A 22041-nucleotide genomic window follows, 5' to 3' on the forward strand; every position below is an offset into this window, starting at 1 on the left:
CTATCAAAATATCTTGTCAACCTGTTTTATGCCACTCACTTCTTCCCATCACCATATTGACCCAAGTAAATAATAGTACCTCTTCCCATTGGTTAGAAATCACCTGTTGTACAATCCAGCACTCCAAAACTCTTTATTTGGGAGTCTAATTTCAGTCATCTTCTTGACCACTCTTTTGATGGGCTATAATCCAGGGACTTTGTTAATCCATCTCAAATCCCTTCTTGCTGACTCATAGTAAAGTCTAATGAACATTTGGATAATGCCTAACACATATATATGCCTTCAAGCATCACATAGACCGTTTATGCACTGGAGGTTTCATGCTGGGCTGCAGGCTGGAGTTTTAGTCATGGCAGGTTGCCCCAACTCTTCCTGCACCCACATGGGGGAGCATTTGGCCCGGTGAACCTCATCCGCCCCCAATTTGTGTTCTTGCATGGAAGCTGGGGCAGTGAAGTTCCCAGTGCATAAACGGTCATATATGAGCTTTAAATAAGGGAATTCTATAGAATGCCTGTTCTAAGATGCATTTTTCTTGTCATTTTGCCTCAGTTCTCATTCACCTTTTCCTCCTTCTCATTGTCTGTTTTCAGCCATTTTCAACTCTTGATGTAAATGTATTCCCATAGTTAAGAGTCTTATCTACTATGTCCAGCAACATCTGCTTTTGCTGCCATTCAATCCTGTTGGCTGTGATTACCCATGATGTTTTCTCACTGAGGTCACAACACTATTATCTGTATTGAAATAGTGATGTGGTAAGATAATAGACTCTGATAAGCATGTGGGTAAGGGAAGTCCACTCATAAGAAGGAGCACAGTAACGTCTCAGAAGAAGGGGAAATGGCATCAAGAAGACACAGCATCCAGGAGAACAAAGATTGTGTGGGTGGCATCCTAACTAAGAAGACTTCCTCCAGTTTTAGGGGTCCTTCCATTGTAGAAATGATCACTGGAGTTTGAATTTTTTTAGGCTAGAGGCAGGCTTCAGACTACTTTGTAAAGTGGTAGGAGACTGGTCAGTGTTGTACACGATCACAACGTAAATGTCCAACATGGATTTTTTCCCCTCTCTCAATTGTTGCAGAACACTAAATGTGTTACTTTGCAAAAACACCAAAATTTGGAGCATATGCTATGTAGCATTTCAGTTTTGTTTATTTCAATATGCAAACAGCTCAAAAAATTAATAAATACAATAATCATGCACAATGCCAAAACCAACAAAATAGACTAATGCGTTCAATTATAATCCAGCATTCTAAAATTCTTTCACATTTCTGTCTTACATTGTGAATGATTTCTTTAGAGGAGTCTGAATGGAGGAAATAAGTGTAGAATGTCCCCAATCTTCTTGGGGATTTTTTTCTCCCAAACTGATATAATATATTGGGAATGTATATCATTATAAGAGGGTCAGGGTAATAATATGTGATCAACTGTCTCAACCTTTCCCATTTGACAAGGGCAAACCTGTTGGGAATAAAGAATGTGGAGATATCTGCCTTCCAGAAAAGCTGAGAGCAAGGCAAAGCTGAGAGACATGCCAAAGTGAAAGTTCTCCAGTCTCTAAGGCAGTGAGATAGCCTGCTAACAAAAATTTCTTAGTATGTTATATCAGTGGTCCCCAACCTTTTTATCACCGGGGACCAGTCAATGCTTGACAATTTTACTGAGGCCTTGGGGGGGTAGTGTTTTGCCAAGGGACATCACCGCCGCCTGAGCCCCTGCTCCACTTGCTTTCCCACCGGTGTCACTGACTTCCTGCCACCCGCTGGGGGGCAGTGCCAGCAGCAGCTGCGCAGTGCCACACCGAGGGGGAGCCCCAACTATGGTGGCTGCTGGAGACCACCAAAGGTGAGCCAGTGGCAGAGTGGCAGGGCAGCCCCCAAGGCAGCAGCCAGGGAGGAGTATGAGGAGAAGCCGCGGCCCGGTACCACCTAATCCACAGACCGGTACCTGTTCCCAGACCGGGGGTTGGGGACCACTGTGCTATATCATTACAAACAGGTCCTGTTGGATTGAGGGGCCAGGTCCCAGATCTATGGCTTAATTATTTATTTGGTTTTATAAAAGCCTAGATGTAACAAAGCAGAGGGGGAGAATCCATACTCTCTTAATTTTCCTTTGACAGTTCTGCATCAGCTTGAACAGCATTATCCACAAGAATAAGGGGAGTTAGTCCCTGTAGAGTGCAATTTAGTTATAACAAATAGCGCGTCATTTGAACCCACATACATCCCTCAAGTGGAACCATCCCTGTCCCCAGACCAGGAGAACATTTGGGATACCTCAAGGGACTCCAAATATTGCTTGCGCTGTGTAGCAATATATTTTCCTTACACATAACATAGAGTTCCCAATATGGATGTTTCTAGTGGAAGAACCTTAAAATTGTTATTGAGCGGCAGCTCTTTAAGTGCTTGCCTAACAAGAATTTCACTCTTTCATTCCTGTTGTCTTATGACGCTGTTACTCTCCTTTTTTCCCCCAGCAATTGAAGTTTATGCACACTCCCCATCAGTTCCTTCTGCTCAGCAGTCCACCAGCCAAAGAATCCAATTTCAGAGCTGCTAAGACTCTCTATGGAAGTACCTTTGCATTTCAGTGAGTATTGAAAGAGAGGACCCAAAGCTCAGGTTTTATTGCGGTCTCCACAGCTAAGCGCAAAAATAGGCAGCCCTCCACATCCATATTGTGAAAGAAAGAGATTTCCTGCAAGGAGCACTCCTTTTTTGCCATGAAGTTGCAGCTGAAATGGTGACCTCATAGGGTTTCAAGGCAAAAGGAGTTCAGAGATGGTTTGCCCATTGCCTGCCTCTGCTCTGGACTTTTCTGTGGTCACCCATCCAACTACCAACCAGGGCTGACCCTGCTTAGCTTCTGATGAGTTCAAGCTAGTTTGACTATGCAGGTTAGTGCCAGGAGCGCACTATTTTACAGGAAATGGCTGGATTGATTTTTTAAATTTCATTTCTAACCCTACCAATGTCCCCTCTCTGTTTTGTTTTGTTTTGAAGTGGGTCTCACATTGAAAACTGGCACTCCATCCTGAGGAATGGCTTAGTGGTGGCTTCCAATACAAGGCTGCAGGTAATGAAACAAGACTGGGCTTTCATTAGCAAGCTGTCGGGATGAGCCCCCCAGGGCAAGAAGGGGGCCTCCAGAGCCACAATTTGAAGCAGTTGATGTATTATTAGAGCAATAACAGTGCAGTTTCTCCAAGCCCCGTTTCATCATATTGGCCTCCTGCTCCTCAAAATAGCACAGATCGATGTTGGCCATTCCTTTCTCTGAATCCAAAAGATGAGGTGATTTCCACTCAGGTGGACAGGACAGTACATCTGAAGTCCCTTGAGTTTTCTGTGCTGCTGCCTCACCTTCTGAGCTAGAGGTGATTTTGAATCTCTTATCCCTGATGTTACAGTTATTTTAAAAAATCCACGTTTCAAATTTGCTTCTCTCTTGTGCATGCAGGCAACATTATCCGTACAATATAAACAGATCTACAAAACCAACCGTGAAAGGAAAGGAACTGTAACTATATAACTTCCCCAGTGGGGACTCAAAACATAGCATTGTTATCCCTCCGCCATTTTGCCTCCCAACAATGCTGTGATGTAGTTTTGGCTGAAAAAAGTTCAGTAGCACCATGGAGACCAACAGGATATCAGAGTGTAAGCTTCCAAAAGTCAAAGTGTCTTTCATCAGATACTAGGCTGAGACAGAGTAACTGGTCCTAGGTCATCCAGCAAACCTCTGTGGCAGAAGGGGGATTTGAACCTGGGGATCCCGGAACTTGGTCTGACACTCTAATTCAGGGGTAGTTAAACTGCGGCCCTCCAGATGTCCATGGCAGGGGCTCATGGGAATTGTAGTCCATGGACATCTGGAGGGCCACAGTTTGACTACCCCTGTTCTAATTACTACACCACACTGACTATAAGTGTGACTATAGATGCTGCCATAACTGAATTTTCCCCTGTGTGGAAAGCAACAAGCCCCTGCATTAAAGGGGAATGTCCAGATGACATCATACACCTTCCAAATATGACTCATGGCATTCCTCTTTAAGCCAGAAAATAGAATCATAGAATCATAGAGTTGGATGGGGCCATACAGGCCATCTAGTCCAACCCCCTGCTCTACGCAGGATCATCCCTAAGCATCCTAAAGCATCCAAGAAAAGTGTGTATCCAACCTTTGCTTGAAGACTGCCAGTGAGGGGGAGCTCACCACCTCCTTAGGCAGCCTATTCCACTGCAGAACTACTCTGACTGTGAATTTTTTTTTCCTGATATCTAGCCTATATTGTTGTACTGGTAGTTTAAACCCATTACTGCGTGTCCTTTCTTCTGCAGCCAATGGGAACAGCATCCTGCCCTCCTCCAAATGACAACCTTTCAAATACTTAAAGAGGGCTATCATGTCCCCTCTCAACCTCCTTTTCTCCAAGCTGAACATTCCCAAGTCCCTCAACCTATCTTCATAGGGCTTGGTCCCTTGGCCCCAGATCATCTTCGTCGCTCTCCTCTGTACCCTTTCAATTTTATCGACGTCCTTCTTTAAGTGAGGCCTCCAGAACTGCACACAGTACTCCAGGTGTGGTCTGACCAATGCCGTATACAATGGGACTATGGCATCTTGTGATTTTGATGTGATGCCCCTGTTGATACAGCCCAAAATGGCATTTGCCTTTTTTACCGCTGCATCACACTGCCTGCTCATGTTTAGTTTACAATCCACAAGTACCCCAAGGTCTCGTTCACACACAGTGCTACCTAGAAGTGTATCCCCCATCCAGTAGGCATGCTTTTCATTTTTCTGACCCAGATGCAGAACTTTACACTTATCCTTATTAAATTGCATCTTGTTCTCATTTGCCCATTTTTCCATTGTGTTCAGATCTCGTTGAACTCTGTTTCTATAAATAAAATAAATAAATCTATTTAAAAATAAATACATCTATTTTAATCCAGAGTGGTTGTGGAGGAGTGTCTGTGTGGACTTCTGCCTGTCAACGATATGAAGAGAGAGGGAGGCAGAGCTGAGCTCCATTTTAAAAATGACAGAGAGCAGTCCAATTATGTGTGCAATTCCCCTCCCCCCTCCACCGCCACCCACCCTGGACTTTGGACAAGAGGGCTTTTTTGTGTGGTTTTCCTTCTCAAAAGTGCCTCTTCCAAGCTGCTTTTCATCTCCATGGAAACACATTTGTTTACTTAGGACATTCCTAGAACACCTTTCTCCTGTTAAGGACCAAGGTGACTCACAGTGATATCTGAAAACCACAATAGCAGAATAGTGACTAATACCCACTGAAAAACAAGAATGAAAAAATAGGCATCATACCTTCTTATCTCCGTTGCTGGGTAGTGTGGGTGGGAGGGTGCTGTTGGAGTCATCTTGTGCATCTCCTGGAGGAACAGAATGCTGGACTTGATAGGCCTTCAGTCTGATTCAGCAGGGCTCTTCCCATGTTCCTAAAAATCAAATCTCAAATGACCAGTGAAGAGGGATGCTCTATTTTACACAGTTTTTAAAATTATTCTCTCTGTGAGACAGAGGTGCTTGTGCATCAAGTGAGGTGAACGTACATACTACACTGTCTTGCCTTGTAAAATATAGCAAACAGATGTTGAGAAATGCTTCCAAGTTTTTGTTTGCTTCTCGTTTCTGTGTTTCAGCTCCATGGTGCAATGTTTGGAAGTGGGATCTACCTTAGTCCATTGTCAAGCATATCTTTTGGTTACTCAGGTGATATTGATAAATCATTCTACATTTGGGGGATATGGTGGAGAGAATGCATTTTTTAACATATGTGTGTCATTGCCATCTGCTAGCAAGGGTGATTACCCCTCATTCTTCTTCTGGACCAAGAATAAGAAAAACAAATGGATATATGTTGGAGTTCTTCCTTGCAAATCATTTTGGGGAGGAGGGGGTCTGAACCAGGTGGGGAATGTGCTCTGTTTCAGAATGTTGCCCAAGGCTCAGAATCTGTAGGATGAACAGGAATAAACTTAATAGCAGAAACAAAGTAAGCCAGGAATCAGAACCCAGAAAATTGCTTTTGTCCAACATGGCTCACCAACCATCTGTCAGAGATGAATGAACTTCTCACATCTTATTTGGAAAACTGTTCTCCAGTTACAGGCATCACTTGAGAATGTTTGGGGCGGGGGGTGGGGGTTGTTCTTCCAAGAGGTCTCAGTTGACATTAGCCCAGGGCTTAGACAAAAAGAAAATGCGACAAAATATTAAGGGTCCATAGAATGATGGATAAGTCCAATGTTGTCCTGGAGCCTCTCTCCACCTTTTGGAAAGGAAGTGATGCAATCTTGGAGCACCTGTATGTGAATTCGCTCAAAATCCAAGGTTCTAGGCTACCCTCTTCCAAACTCACTGACTTCAATGGATTTAGAAGGGCATAACTGTGATTAGGATTGCATTGTTTTGAACACTGTTTTGCCTTTTATCCCCTTATCTTTATTCACTGACCTTTTCTGCTAATGGTGAGGAGGCTAAAAAAACTGGGGAGAAAGCCTCCTGGAGCACTTTCGTGTTGAACGCATTTACATAATATACAATGTATTCAACACAGGAGGTTTCTAGGAGAAATGCTTTTTACATAATCTCATTTTGCATTCTGAGCTGCAGAAGAATTTGGTGGAGAAATGAGGTTGGATGCATAAAACCTGTAAATACCTTCAAGCATTATGAGCTATGCAAATTTCTATTCCAAGTCCAGTTAACAATGAGTTTGGGAGACATCAGTCGTTTCAGTGGTCCGTGTCAAAGGCAGAGTCTGTAACCAATGAAGCATAGACAATTCTGGATAGCGCAGGAGGGGGGGGAAACAAGGACTGGTGTGAGCAAACCTATGTCAGGCAACACTCCTTAATATATCCGCAAGAGCTGCTTCCGTCTATGAATGGAGACTGCTCCAAAAAGGTGACATTCGACTGTAACCAAATGCCAACATTGTTCGCAGAAGCTGCACAGGAGGCTTCAGACCAGCCTAGTCAGGATGCTCTAAACCATGGGTAGTCAACCTGTGGTCCTCCAGATGTTCATGGACTACAATTCCCATGAGCCCCTGCCAGCATTTGCTGGCAGGGGCTCATGCGAATTGTAGTCCATGAACATCTGGAGGACCACAGGTTGACTACCTCTGCTCGAAACCCTCTGGCATGTCATAAGCCATTGGGCATGCAAAGTGCTTCCCTGCACACACATAACACAGCGGCCTTACGCAGAATAAGGCCATTAATCCATGCAGGTCAGTCGTGTCTGTTTTGACTCAAGAAAGCCCAAAAGAGGATAGAGTTACAAAAAAGAAAAAGCAACAAACCTAACCAACAAGTAGTTAGGACCCAGAAGGTTAAATGCCCACAAAATAGAAATAATCTAATTATATTAACATTTGTCATGCACAACTTATAAAGTTTAAAAAGTTAAGGACAGAGACAAAGCCCATAGGCTAATCATTGAAATCACATGAAAGGCACCATACAATGCTAGACTTAATGCGTTTTGACCCCAAAATGGGCCTTCCTCAGAGGGCTAATCCTGAACACACATATGGTACAGTAGAGAATGCAGCCTGTGAGATTTTTAAAAAATCAATTCTCTATAAATAATAAGGTCAAGTAAAATGGAGCCAATAGAAGATGTCCATTTATCAAATAAAATCAGAGTCCAGTAGCACCTTTAAGGGCAACAAAGATTTGCTTCTGGACTCTGATTTTATTGCGCTACTTCAGACCAACACGGCTACCCATTTGTATCTATCTGCATTTATCAAATGTAAGTCTCCTTCTCCATGGAGTGTGTCAGTAGCTTTTAAAAATCTCACTGGGTCTCTAAGGCAGACCCATTTTAGGGTCAAAACATGTTAGGCCTAGCATTGTATGGTACATATTATGTGATTTCAATGAGTAGCTTATGGGCTTTGCCTATGTTTTGTTTTGCTTTTTTACTTTTGAAGTTTATAAGTTATGCACAGTAGGTGTTAATATTGTCTGCTTTGACTGCCAGAAGCTTTTCAGGGTCATGAACAGGAGTCTTTCCGTCTCAGAGACTGCAACCAAGGAAACATAATTTTACCTCAGAAAGGACAGCACATTCAACTCGACTAACGTTCCCTCAGCCAGTGGCTGTTGTGGGGCCTGAGGCAGCTGAAAATCTTGGAAGGGTAACAAGAGACTGATGGACCACATGAAGTATCTGACCGAACTAAGTACAAGGGGACAGATAGCCAGGCTGACAAGATGGTTGCCTAATGAGACCTTTTACCTGGGCTCATAACACGGTTGCATCTGGATACAGTAAACAAACAATGCCGAGCTGGAGACCAGAGTGCCAACCTCAGATAAGCATATTGCCATAGAGAAAGTGGGGAGCCATGTGGGATCCTTTCATTCTGGCAATTTCTAAAGCAGCAGCCCCTTACCCACAAGATAATGTGGTGTTGTGAGGTGGTATCCCTTTTCCAAAACAGAAGCGTTTAGGTTGTTTCAAAATTGGCCGACCAATTTATTGGGGAAATATTCTGGATGCAGTTGGCATCCAAAGTTCCCATATTAAAGATGGCTATGGTAGCATTCGGCAGCATCCTGGCTTCCCATACTTCTAACTATCCCTAGGTTATGAGGAGAATCCTGCTCTGGAATGAGCTGCAGATCTGCCTGGGAGAAACAATAACGGCTCTTCTCCAGTCACATCTATGGCCCTAAGTCCAGAAGGCTCCTTCTCAGCCTATGGCTCTCTGACTTTGGGCAATTTTGAAACACTGCCTCTTTCTGGGATCTCAGTCTGCTGCCTCAAATGTGTGAAATTGCTGGGATTGTGGCCTGCTGAGGAGAAGCAGCAGCATCCCTGTCTGTTCGCTGTCTGCACATAGATGAAGTGTAACATCTGACATTTTACGCCCCAGCCTTTCTGATGTAAATCTGATGTCTTTAGGGATGAACAAGAAACAGCAGAAGGTGTCAGCTAAGGATGAGCCTGCTTCGGGCAGTAAAAACAGCGGTATGCTACAGGTAAAAGAAAAAAGAAGAAGACATAAAGCATTTCTGACAGTCACTTGCTTGTGTATGTGTGTGTGCGTGTGCATGTGTGTTATCTCAGGAGCAGTTGCTGGATGCATAGGTTAATGGCATTCTCACAATACCCTTGTGAACATGCGTTGGGGGGTGGCACAGCAAGAGATAGGAGTAATCTGCAAGTGAGGCACATCACAATGGCTTTTCATGTCATACAGTCCCATAAAGATCTGTTGCTCTGTTGCTGTCACTGCATGCTGGTTCTACACACTTCATTTGTATACCAAGAGCCAGCTTGGTGTAGTGGTTAGGAGTGCGGACTTCTAATCTGGCAAGCCAGGTTTGACACTCCGCTCCCCCACATGCAAAAAGCCAGGTGACCTTGAGCTCCCCACCGCACTGATAAAGCTGTTCTGACTGAGCAGTAATATCAGGGCTCCCTCAGCCTCACCTCCCTCACAGGGTGTCGTAGGGAGAGGAAAGAGAAGGCGACTCTAAGCTGCTTTGAGACTCCTCCTGGTAGAGAAAAGTGGCATATAAGAACCAACTCTTTTTCTTCTTCTTCTACCCCAAATTGCATGCATTAACAGCCACATCAGAGTTATGCAAACCCAATGGATGGAATAATAATGATAGTAATTCATCCGTGTAAAGATAGCTGGAAATTTTTTTTGATCTTTATCTCTGTGCTTTATTTATAGCAGGGTTTTCCAACCATGGTATCAAGGTACCATATGGTACTGTGAAGGCCCCTCAGTGGCACTGCAGCATGGGATTTTTTTGAAATGACAGCTGGGGAGAGCCCTCCCACCACATGCCTGCCATTTCCAGCTCTAAACAAAGAGAAAAAACATTTTTTATTTTATTTTTTTAATTCTCCCGTTATTTGGGCATGGCCAGACTACATCACTTTCCGGTACCTCAAAGCCTGAAAAATATTTCAGCGGTACCTTCATGGTCGAAAAGTTGAAAAAGGCTGATTTATAGTCTGCCTTTTGTGCTCAGACTTCAGGCCATTCAATCAGAACAGTATAGTACATACAACCAATGATGCGATCAAAGTGGATTACAAAATTACAGGACAATGTATTATAAAAATAGTATAAGTAAAAGAAATAGTCGTAAAGTAACAGCATAACACAAGGAATATAGCTGAGTTGCAAAACTGGAGAATAATGAACTTGAAGCAGCATTATGTATTGAAGGAGCAGAGTCACGGATAGGACTGAAAGTTGGGATTCAGCAATCTGCAACTGTAATGTGTCACAGGTTTTTTAAATAAAAAGACATAAACCATTTCCGAAAGACATTTACTTGTGTGTATGTATGTATGAACTCAGGAATTGGGGCTGGGTGTTAAGGTTATTGGTATCCTCACAATACCCTTGTGAACATGCAGAGGATTGTGGGAGGGTTGAAGCATCAGAAAGGATATCAGTGCTTCTGGTAAGAATCTTACTTTGATATTTCAGCTACAAAGGTGCATTTAGCCAACGTAAAGTATTGAATGTAACCTTTTCCTCCAACGTCTGTTTTTGTTCCTAGTCGCAGAAAAAAGGACAGCAGTCTCAATTTTTGCAAAGCCGAAACTTAAAATGCATAGCCTTATGTGAAGGTAAGCAGAACAATATTCCAAACAACTAGACTGAGGGCACAGACTGGTCTTCTTCACTGGGAACTGAAGTCCCGCCAAAGGATTCTCCAATAGAATTTTCTTCATCATCACTGGGCTGTAGAAAGTCCAGCATTCTTTGGCAGAAGACAAAATGAATAAGCGATTCAGAGTCATATCTATACCAATAAAATAAGAATTATATTTATTTAGATTTAGATGTCTGTACCACCACTCCCAAAGTGGCTCGTGGCTAAAGCTTTACATTTTAAAGTAAAGAAATGATTTTTAAAAATAAAATCTGTAGTTCTTCCATAAAGAAACAAATAGTCCTAAAGTTAAGACAAATTCAGTGCATATCCATACACTAGATCAGGGGTAGTCAAACTGCGGCCCTCCAGATGTCCATGGACATCAATTCCCATGAGCCCCTGCCAGTATTCGCTGGCAGGGGCTCATCGGAATTGTAGTCCATGGACATCTGGAGGGCCGTAGTTTGAACACCCCTGCACTAGATGGTCCAGGATAGCCTGATCTCATCAGATCTGAAAAGCCAAGCAAAATCAGTCCTATTAGTACTTGGGTGGGAGACCACCAGGAAGTCCAGGGCTGCTGGATACAGAGGAAGGAAACATCTGTTCATCTCTTGCCTTGAGAGCTCTATAGCAGGGGTAGTCTACCTATGGTCCTCCAGATGTCCGTGGACTACAATTCCAAGAAAACACTGGCAGGGGCTCATGGGAATTGTACTCCATGAACATCTGGAGGACCACAGGTTGACTACCCCTGCTCTATAGGGTTGCCATAAACCAGCTGTGACCTGACATTAGGTTCCTCCACCAGTCTAGCACATATGAAAGAAGACTCTTAGTCTGCATGTGGGCATATTCTGACATATTGCTTCCTACTTGAACAAACACATTTAGCAAAAGGTCAAAGAAGAGTTGAGCTTCTGTGAGAAGAGTCCATTGCTTAAAATCTCATAGGACGTCCTATACATGAATGCCAAGCCACTTTGTTGCTCAAATCTGTCTCTGCTTCTTACAGTGATAACTTCACCTGATCTGCACAAACATGGGGAGATATGGGTAGTTCCAAACACGGATCATGTGTGTACGAGATTCTTCTTTGTGTAAGTACAGAAGATTTTCATTTGCACAACGGTTTTACAACCTTGTTAACTTGTATGCTAAAATGAAAACATTTTAAAAATAGCATACAACATACCTGTCAAAGTGCTGGGAATCCTCCATTTTGTTGCAACTCGGTTTAGATTTTTTACTTAAATTCTCACAGCAGTTAGAATCATAAAATCATAGGGTTGGAAGGGTCATCTAGGGTCATCTAGTCCAACCCCCTGCACAATGCAGGAACTCACACCTACTTGCCCACCCACAGTGACCCCAATTTCATGCCCCAGTGATACCCCTGACAAAAATCTCCAGAATCCAACCTGGCCTGGAGGAAACTCACCTACCATCCCACAGTAGCAATCAGCAATTCCGTTGGTATGCAAGGAAGGGCCACAAGAGACAAACACTGGCACATCCCTTCCTGCCCAACAACTCAAAATCATAATTTCAGTCAGATGACTATCTATCCTCTGCTTAAAATCTTCCAAAGAAGAAGAACCCACCACCTCCCGAGGAAGCCTGTTCCACTTGGGAACCACCCAGACTTTCAGAAAATTCTTCAGGATGTTCAGCCAAAAATTCTTTTGAATTAATTTCAACCCATTAGTTCTGATCTGACCCTCTGGGGCAACAGAAAGCAACTCTGCTCCATCTTCTATATGACAGCCCTCCAAGTATTTGAAAATGGTTTTCATAGTTATATAATCCCGTTTAGGACAGCAGTTTTGAACTTCTGGGGAGCTCTGGTTCCTTGAGACTTCTTCAATTAGAAGAAGAGAAGAAGAAGACAAGTTGGTTCTTATATGCCACTTTTCTCTACTTGAAGGAGCCTCAAAGCGGCTTACAGTCGCCTTCCCTTTCCTCTCCCCACAACAGACAGCCTGTGAGGTGGGTGAGGCTGAGAGAGCCCTGATATCACTGCTCAGTCAGAACAGCTTTCTCAGTGCTGTGGCAAGCCCAAGGTCACCCAGCTGGCTGCATGTGGGGGAGCGCAGAATCAAACCTGGTATGCCAGATTAGAAGTCCGCACTCCTACCCACTACACCAAACTGGCTACACCAAAGTTAGAAGATTGGTAATTATGACAAACTTCCCTGAAATCTGGCTTGCTCATCATAGCTGCCAAGAACAGGTGGGGTTTGTTCCAGGGGATACTCTCAAGTCACACAGTCAGGACAATGCAGCCCAACAGTCCTGCCCAATGTTCCACTTGCACAGAATTTGTGCTCTGGCATGTGCCTTAGGAAGAACTGACCACAGCAATCATCTTCAATCCCTCCAGGGGGGCCAGTCACAAAGACTAACTTCTGGTCACAAAATTGTAAAGGTTTTGCTGATGTCTGAAAGGGCTTGCTGCTGGTGTTCCATTGTGTAGCCATATTAGCCTGCAGTAAAACTGCCAGATTCGAATCCTGTGGCACCTCAGTCATCAACTTTTGGGGGAGTGGATAAGCTTTTGAGAGCCACAGCTTCCTTTGTTGAATGTGCATCCATAGATGACAAGGGCTTTGCCCTCCTTCCTCTTTTTGCAAGCCTACTGATAAGAGCAGAAACTCATGGATGAAGCCACACATTGGTGGTAAGAATTCCTTTTGGGGAGCTGACCCTTGGCTCAGGCCTCACTACAGTATATAACCTGATGCTTGGGTGCTCTAAGCCCCAGCTCTCTTGCTTTGCTGTCCCTTGGTGTAGTGGTTGAGACTGGCGGCCTCTGACCTGAAGAGCCAGGTTTGATTCCACACGTCTCCATATGCAGCCAACTGGGTGACCTTGGGCTAGTCACAGTTGTTCTCACAGAGCTGTCTTGTCAGAGCCCATCTAATTCACAGGGTGCCTGTTGTGGGGAGAGGAACGGAAGATGGTGGCAAGCCGTATTGAGACTCCTTTGGGTAATGAAAAGCAAGATATAAAAAACAACTCTTCTTCCTTCTCCTCTTCTTGATGTAGCTCTCCTCTTCTTGTCATGAGACTCCGATGTCACATTACTGGAATGTCATATCTTTACTGCTCAGTGGGTTGCATTTTCAGGTCTGGATAAGTTTAAAAAGTAGGCAGGAACTCCATGATAAAGACTGACAGTTTTAAAACTGCTGGGTTTGTGGTATAGCTCATGGTCACGTCCACTGGCAATGCTACATTGGGACTATGTATGGCTCAGGATCAGAAAGCCCCGGGAACGTATGAAAGAGCAAGTTCATGCTCACTGTGCTATCCAAAGCAGAGCTCTATCCCCTTCTAAGTACATTGACTTCAATGGACTAAAAAAGGTGTAATGCTGCTTAGGATGACACTGTCAGAGGCTGACAGTGTCATCCTAAGCAGCATTACACCTTTTTTAGTCCATTGAAGTCAATGTACTTAGAAGGGGATAGAGCTCTGCTTTGGTCTAATGAGGCATTAGACCCTGCTGGCAGTAATTCTTATTCAATGCTGTTGGCAGAACAGTTCCAACGGGAGCATACAGCGGTGTCCATAAAAATACATCAAGTGGATGGGTCAGTCAAAGGACTGTGCTGAACAAACGTACGGCGAGTGCTCCGAAATGGGTTTCCATATCACATAACATAACCTTTACAACTTTTCCTTCAACCTGGTTGTTGGCTGTAGCAACAGTGCACACCGGTCTGGCATCATACTCTACCTCTACATTTCTTCTTATCCTGCAAAGAGTGATGAACTCATAGCTTTACTAGAGCTGTGGTCGTCCAGATGTTCATGGACTACAATTCCCATGAGCCCCTGCCAGCTTTTCCTGGCAGGGGCTCATGGGAATTGTAGTCCATGAACATCTGGAGGACCACAGGTTGACTACCCCTGCCATAGTATCTTTCCTCTGATTTACAGGCCACAGAAGTGAATGGCCCCAAGTCACAACTCCTGCTCTTCCTCCTGGTACAAACCATTTTCTGTTTCTCACAACATGGAAAGTCGGGAAATACTATTTTTTCTCTCTCTTCTGTGTCCTTTCTTTTTTAGCTACGAAGATGGCCAAGTAGGTGATACCAGTATAAACACTCAAGAGCCAAGCATTCATAAAGAGATCCTCCGGGTCATTGGGAATCAAACTGCTACTGGTTAAAAGGACCACTTTAACTCCTTGATGTGACTTGGAAGCCTTCCTCAGTCTCAAAGCTGGATTTTGAACTGAAGAAGATACAGTGAGAAAGAAAACTAATATATTGTTATTCTGAACAAATTAGCCCTTTGAATACTTTTTTCTTACTTAGCATTTCTTATTCCGTCAAAATACCTGAAGGGAATGCAAGCAAGCGACTTGTGGGGGGTGGGGAGGGGGGGCGTCAGAGTCTATTGGTATAATACAGCTGATAGTTAAAACAGACATTTGGGTTGTTCACAATAAACAGAATTTGAAAAGGAGTTTTGTGCTGATATTTTTATATTAAAGACTTGAATTGGATCATTTTAGTACTGTATACCTGTATTTTAACATTTGCAATGACTGAGACAGTAACATACTTGTCTGGGGGAGGGGAGAAAGTGGGAACCTATATGTATGGGATATTTTGCAATAAGTAGAATATTCTGCTTTAATACTCCACAGAAAGTAACTGCCTGGATCTTAATAAAATGGAATTATCTGTAATATATTAATTCTACTATATTCAAACCATGCGTAGGACCCTGGACCATTTCAAGAAGAATACCCTTCTGCTGTATTCACATGCTTGCCAAACAAAGGGGGTGGGCTCCAGTTACTTTCTTCTATCCTGTTGGGTCCAATGACTGTTTTCCACCAAGTCTTCCTCAGTTGCAGAAGTGAGTTATCAGATGCCACTTGGTGGAAGAGAAACACTGGATCCAACCCAATTGCGTCCCCACTGATGGGTTCAAATGCATGTATTTGGCCATGCACAGATTTCATTCCTTCTGGTGCAGTTTTCAAAGATAACATTTGATCCCGATGCGTCTTTCATTCATTCGCTTGAACACAAATTACTCCCTGGTGGTCAGCGGTTTTTAAAATAATACAAGGGGTTGGGGTACAAGGGGCAGATTGACACTTGCACTATGTGTGCTATTTTTTTCCAGATTTTCAAAATATACTTGATGTGGCACTGAGCAGTGATTCCAGAATTCATTGCCTGGGAAGTTCAGCGGTTTTGTTTGCTTTTTTCGTGAATGAAATGGCAGTAGTCTTGTGGATCAAGACTGGAATGTACATGAGTGTTTTAGAAGAGCCAATTTGTGTTTCATTGGATTATGATTATTAGTGTGTACATGTGATGGAAACAGCCTTGTGAAGCTGTCCTTTTGGATTCACCCATGCCTCCATAAACAGAGGGAACCACGTTGTGTCAGGCCAGTTCCCATGTAGCACATTGGTTTTATATGTAGGAAGGTAGTGAAATGAGTCTTTTCCTTGAAGACCTTCCCCACCCATGGTGCACAGATCTTTATCCTGAACTGGTACTCTATTTAGGTTACCAGCTCACCCACTGCCTTTTTCTGGGCCTAACGGGTAGCATGACCGAGGACTAATTCCATACATTTCCATTCACATTAAAGCATCAGACACCCAGGCCTGAGGTGTGCTCTTACACCCTAACCAAGGATTCCCTGTGCCCACAATTAGTGCCAAGTGAAGGAGGTTAGTTCAAGACATGCCCAGTGACCCATCCTATAGGATACTGAGACATTTTGCCCTTATTATGCCCTTCATTGCTGATAACAGCAAAGTCCACAATGAATTCAGTTCCACATCATTTTAGCCTGATGACAAAAGGCTTCCTAGTACAATTTTAAAACCCAGAATTCACGAGAAACAGCCAATACCAAGTGCTGATTTGTCCTCATAATACCAGTACCTAATAATTGAGACAATGTATGCCAGATGGAGTGTATTTCACCAAATTAACCATGGGATAATTGGGCGGGGAAGAGTAGGGAGAGGAATTCCTTTATGGAAGACCTCTGAAATCATTTTCACTCTCAATTACTTTAACATGCTCAAATATTACGTAATTTCCTTGATGCCAGACAAAACCTGATTCAAAATAATAAATGAGGCAGAAGCTCATTCAATTAAATGTAGAAACAGGCTAATTCCCCTGAATGTAATGTTTTAAGTGGGACCTTTGGCACTAAAGCACATTTAATATTGATGATGATTCTGCATATTGGTTTCTTATAGCAGGGGGTCATCAACCCCCGGTCTGCGGCCCGGTAGCGGGCTGCAAAGGCCACGGTACCGGGCTGCCGCCAGCCACGTCTGCCTTTCCCCCGCCGGCAGCAAGAAGGAAGGGAAGAGGCAGGCGCAGCCGCCGGCATGGCGGTGATGCAAACGTGCATGCGCGCTGTTGCCGCGCATGCGCGTTAGCGCCCCTAGTGGCGAACACACGCACACGCAGTTGCCGCGCATGCACGTTAGCGCCACCTGGTGGTGAAAACACGCATGTGAGGCAATTGCGCGTGCACGTTTTCGCAGCACCCGGACCATCGGCTCTTCCCTCACTCTGGAGGCGGTCCCTGACCTGAGAAAGGTTGGGGACCGCTATCTTATAGGGTGTTTTTGCAAGTGACAGGCACACTGAACTGGCTGATCCCACCTGCAATCACTGCAATCAGCCATACTAGGAGAATGATCATAGGCCAACTATGTAGCATAAAACTGATCATGGTAGCATTGAATTTCTATATTAGTTGCTACCTCTCTTTTTCTAAGTGTTGCTGTTGCTTGGGTAAGAGATCTCAGAAACACCTTCCCCACAAGAAAATGTCTTGTTACAGAGACTGGTCAAAAGCATAGACATAATAGTGATGGGAGATCTCATGACAGTTCCATTGCTGATGTTATGATTTGAACCATTTCCATGTACCAGTCATCAGTTGATGCCCTAACTGAATGTTGATCGTGCAAGTTTGAAACAACTCCTGAAAATATTAAGGGAAGAGATTTAAAATGGATTCAGGCACTGTGCTTGCTGGGTTTACACATAAGTTGATAATCAGGATATTCTTCCTACTATCAAGAAGATCATCTCTGTGATGTCAGCTGCAAATAACCAGACAACCATGTGCTAATGGCAAGCATCTTGTGGTTGTCCAAATCCACTCATCAGCTATTGGAGGATGTCTTATTGAAGCGGTTTATGATAGAAGATCCTTAAGAGAAGTATATGATTATCGTTGCAACATATTCAGGTGAATATGTACTTTGCCTCCAAAACTATTGAAGGCCATATATGTTTCTGTCAACGGCTGAAACCCAATGAGAATACTAGCAATTAGGGTTGTGAGCTTCGGCCGCTGAAGTGGCCATTCCAGCCTGAAGCAGCCAGCGCCATGGTGCGGGGAGAGGGGCGGCACCGACACCGCAATCGGTGCCTGCATGTGGATGCCGGGTCACATACTGCCACCGGCGCTGCCTCTCCTCCCCCGTGCCACGGTGCTGGCTGCTTCACCCTGGAATGGCCACTTCGGTGGCCGAAGCACGCAACCCTACTAGCAATTATGAAAACCTGATAGCTGGCAGGAAATGCCAGAAAATGCTCACATTTTCTGAAATATCCAAATCCTAAACTAGTATCTTTGGAAAAGATCACATTCATCTTCATGCCCCTTCTTCCTCAGAGTAAGAGATGTATCCCTTTTTTATCTCAAAACAAGCCTTGGAAGACAACTGTTTTTGACATTCCCTAACTGCCTTCTACTAAGAATTGACCAACAAGTATAAACTTCCACTCAGCTTTTGATAGTAACTGTAACTTTCACACATAAGTCTAGACAACAGATACTTCTTTGGAAAATGTCAGATATAGATACTCTCCAAAGTATTGAACTCAGTTCTATAACCATCAATCTCTACAAATTGCCTGTTCCATCTAGTGATTTATTTTGAGAAAGACTTCCTTACTCAATGAGTAATTCAAATGCTTCATTTGCTACCAGAGGAATTAATGATGCCCACAGGCATAGATGGCGTTAAAGGGGGATAAAACAGATTCATGGAGGAGGGGTCCATCAATGGCTACTAACCATAGTGACTAAAAGTGTCTCCATATTTAGTGTCTCCATATTTGGAGGCAATAAAGCTCTAAATTCCAGAGCTCAGAAGCAACATTGGGGAAGGCCTCCATTTCTATGCCTACTTGTTGGCCCTCCACAATAACTGGCTGGCCACTGTGAGATGGGATGCTCAATTGGATTGACTTAGTCCATCAAGCTGTTTTTACATGTAGTTACTGCAACAGAAGACCAGCAATGCATTCACAACTCACACTTCTAACAGTGATGGTGAAAAGGTTTTCTATGGACCTCTTTTCTCCTGGACAGCAGCCATTCTGATGAAAACTGTGCTTCAGATAGCATTCTGTTTTCCCGCTAGTTGATTATGTTTTTAGTTCTCCAGTAGCAGCAAGATGGGCACGAGAGCTTTCACTAACTGTCCTCAGGCCTTGTTTGGTTCTCTCAGTCTCCCCTTGCAAACCTGCTTCAGGTAGATGTTTGTCTTTGGTATAAATAGACCCTTGACCTTGATGAAATGATCGGCTTTATTTGAATGGAGAAGCCAAATGTGGTGCAAGGTTTCTGGGTTTTGCCATGCTTTCTAAGCCACTCATCCCATTTTCATCTTCCATATCTGCTGCTATAAAGTCTCACCATGTTTGTCTTCCCTCCTCCCATTTGCCTTCTAAGAAGTACATGCTGTTCATTAATTCACTCATTTGGATGCATTCCCAAAATACCTGGGTTAATCATTGGCAGAATGTCCCTTCCACAATCCCTTTCTTTAACAAAAATAAAACATAGACTTTTATTGTGCTTATCTGAGCACTCATACTTGTGGTGTGCATGGAAATGTGTAGGCACTGTGTGGTTCTTTCCCATCTGATGCTTGCCCTCTTTCCTAGCTGGGTAACTGAGAATCACACCCCTGTGACTGATTTTACTGACGAGCCTTCATCATTCACAGCTTATGGGACTGTATGTCAAGGAAGAATCTCCCACTCTCCTGCCTGAGTTTGTGAGGCTGATCTAGCAACCGTGACCTGCTGAGCATATTTGTGTTAGGACCTCCTGGTCCTTCTCTGTGGAATTAATTTTCCTGGGATGCTATTGTATTTCATTGCTAAAATTACACCCCTCTGCACACAAGTTGTCCATAAAGGCCTAAACTGGACTTTCCTTCTGAGCCTATTCATGCCATCTCAAGGAGCAGGGACTTTCCCTATTAGATTCTGGGTTGAAACCTATGGCTTGGATGTCTCCACTTCCAGTTTTATAAAACATGTCCAACTTCAGGAAATTGTATGAATTACACAGTAGCAAAAATGTAATTTATATCCCCCCAGTTCTAATGTCAGCTAAGAAGTCTTGGCAGTTCTAGGCAACAGTAGAGGGATTTAATAATGTTCAAGGCATTAATAATAATACTTAAAGAAGCAGGGTGGCTACCTTCTGTTGCTTTAACAATGGCATGTCAGGCAAAAGTTCAACGTGTATAGTTTTTCCCTGTCTTTGCACGCTAGGAATAAACTGCATTTGTTGAGCTTTACCAAGTATTCAGTTAAAAGCATAAGACCATTGTAAGAAAAAAAAAAGAAATGCTGTTCAAATGCCTTGGATTTTAGGGAACTGCTCTTATTTTTAACTGCCACCTTTAAAAAAAAAAAGTATAGATTCAGTAAGCAGCGAGCATGGCCATGAGAAAATCAGAGATGCTAGCCTTGCACATGCATGTACACACCAAAACTGGGTGGCCAAATTCTCTTTCTAGACAGGACTGCTGTGCCTCTAAAAGGCCCTTAACAAGCAGAAAGCCTTTTCCAGGATGGAGCGGAAAGGATTGGGAAAACACTTTTTGAATTCCTCCTTTGCTAGATTGTTGATAAAGACATAAGTTGCCCTGTCTCCTACAAGAATATAGGCAATCCTATAAAAATGCATCGAGTGCTTTGGCAGGCCAAATTTCATTCTTAATTTTCACACAAGGCCCTGGTGGATTCTGCAACTACTTTCCCATGAGGTCTCCTTGACCTCATGCGCTTTGGAAACTGTCAGCCAATTCCAGCATGCACTCACCAGGGCATTATTGTCCTCTCAGAAGATGACCCTATTCCAGGAGGTACAAGAGTTTCTTCCCTGCATATGGAGATGTGTATGAACATAGAATACTTAGCTTTCCTTCCTGTCCATTCCGAGATGGTAGAATATCATGAGATGACTGTTCCATGGCCATACATGCTTGTTCTTCGTTGTGGGGAAGACATGTTGGTGGCAGAGAACAGAAATTGTGAAATAGAAGTGGAGATAGAGGGAAAAGTTAGCTTCCCCTGTTCTGTTGCTGGTTTTTGTCTGCCCATGCCCCTGTGTTGATTATTTCTACAGGGGTTTTAGGCACATATTGAAACCACCTCAGCATATACAAGATATTAGTCTGTCTGTAGCAGCAGGAAAAAGCAAGGGTCCATAGCATCTAAAGGCTAATGAAATCTGTGGCACCTTTAAGACCAACAAAATTTATTCAAGGTATAAGTTTCACATGCAGAGACTCAAGGTGCAACCGGCATGGACTAAAGGTGCCCCTGAACTCAAATTTTGTCCTGCCACTTCGGACCAACATCTGAGCCTGCCACAAATCTTGTTAGTCTTTAAGGTGCTACCGGGCTCTTGCTCTTTTCTACTAACACATCTGGAGATGCACTGGAAGTCATTTTCCTGTCATTTTTTTTGGATGCTAATTTAGATGCTGACCCAATCTTGTGACCACTTACAGACAGTGAGAGGCATTACATGGGCCTTTTATTTTATTATTTATTTATTATTTTATTTATTTAGATTTATATTTTGTCACCCACCAGGACTTACCCATTCAAATTTCCCCACCAAAGGAACTACAAAAGTCACAGCAGTGTCTCTTCCTCTCCTAAAGGTACAGGTGCCCTTCCAGGGTCTCAGCCTGGCAGCCTAGTCCCCTGGGATGAAACTTCTGGCAGTCTAACCCAGGGGTAGTCAAACTGCGGCCCTCCAGATGTCCATGGACTACAATTCCCAGGAGCCCCCTGCCAGCGAACGCTGGCAGGGGGCTCCTGGGAATTGTAGTCCATGGACATCTGGAGGGCTGCAGTTTGACTACCCCTGGACTCTAACCACTTTGTCATTCATGTGGCTACAAAGGAAGACAAAGCTCCAGCACCTTTGGTGCTGCTAGAGACATTTTGCAGTCTGACAGTTTGCAGCTTGTCATACAGCAACATGAAAAGAGCTCCCCTTCAGTATACATTTT

At 43.6% G+C, this 22041-nt stretch overlaps 1 protein-coding gene across 2 annotated transcripts in view; it reads left to right on the forward strand.

The window, feature by feature from the left end:
• PARP8 (poly(ADP-ribose) polymerase family member 8) overlaps positions 1–21756 on the forward strand; it is a 175757-nt gene extending 154001 nt beyond the window's left edge. For both annotated transcript variants that reach the window (XM_077347086.1, XM_077347087.1), the window contains exons 20-26: positions 2498–2610; positions 3024–3096; positions 5691–5760; positions 8971–9047; positions 10596–10665; positions 11710–11794; positions 14772–21756. In XM_077347086.1, the coding sequence (XP_077203201.1) occupies positions 2498–2610; positions 3024–3096; positions 5691–5760; positions 8971–9047; positions 10596–10665; positions 11710–11794; positions 14772–14874 (591 nt within the window). In that variant the 3' untranslated portion in view covers positions 14875–21756. The remainder of the gene's footprint in view (positions 1–2497; positions 2611–3023; positions 3097–5690; positions 5761–8970; positions 9048–10595; positions 10666–11709; positions 11795–14771) is intronic.
• The last annotated feature ends 285 nt before the right edge of the window (positions 21757–22041 follow it).

This window comes from Paroedura picta, chromosome 7, assembly GCF_049243985.1.
Source record: "Paroedura picta isolate Pp20150507F chromosome 7, Ppicta_v3.0, whole genome shotgun sequence".
In the NCBI taxonomy this organism is placed as follows: Eukaryota; Metazoa; Chordata; class Lepidosauria; order Squamata; family Gekkonidae; genus Paroedura; species Paroedura picta.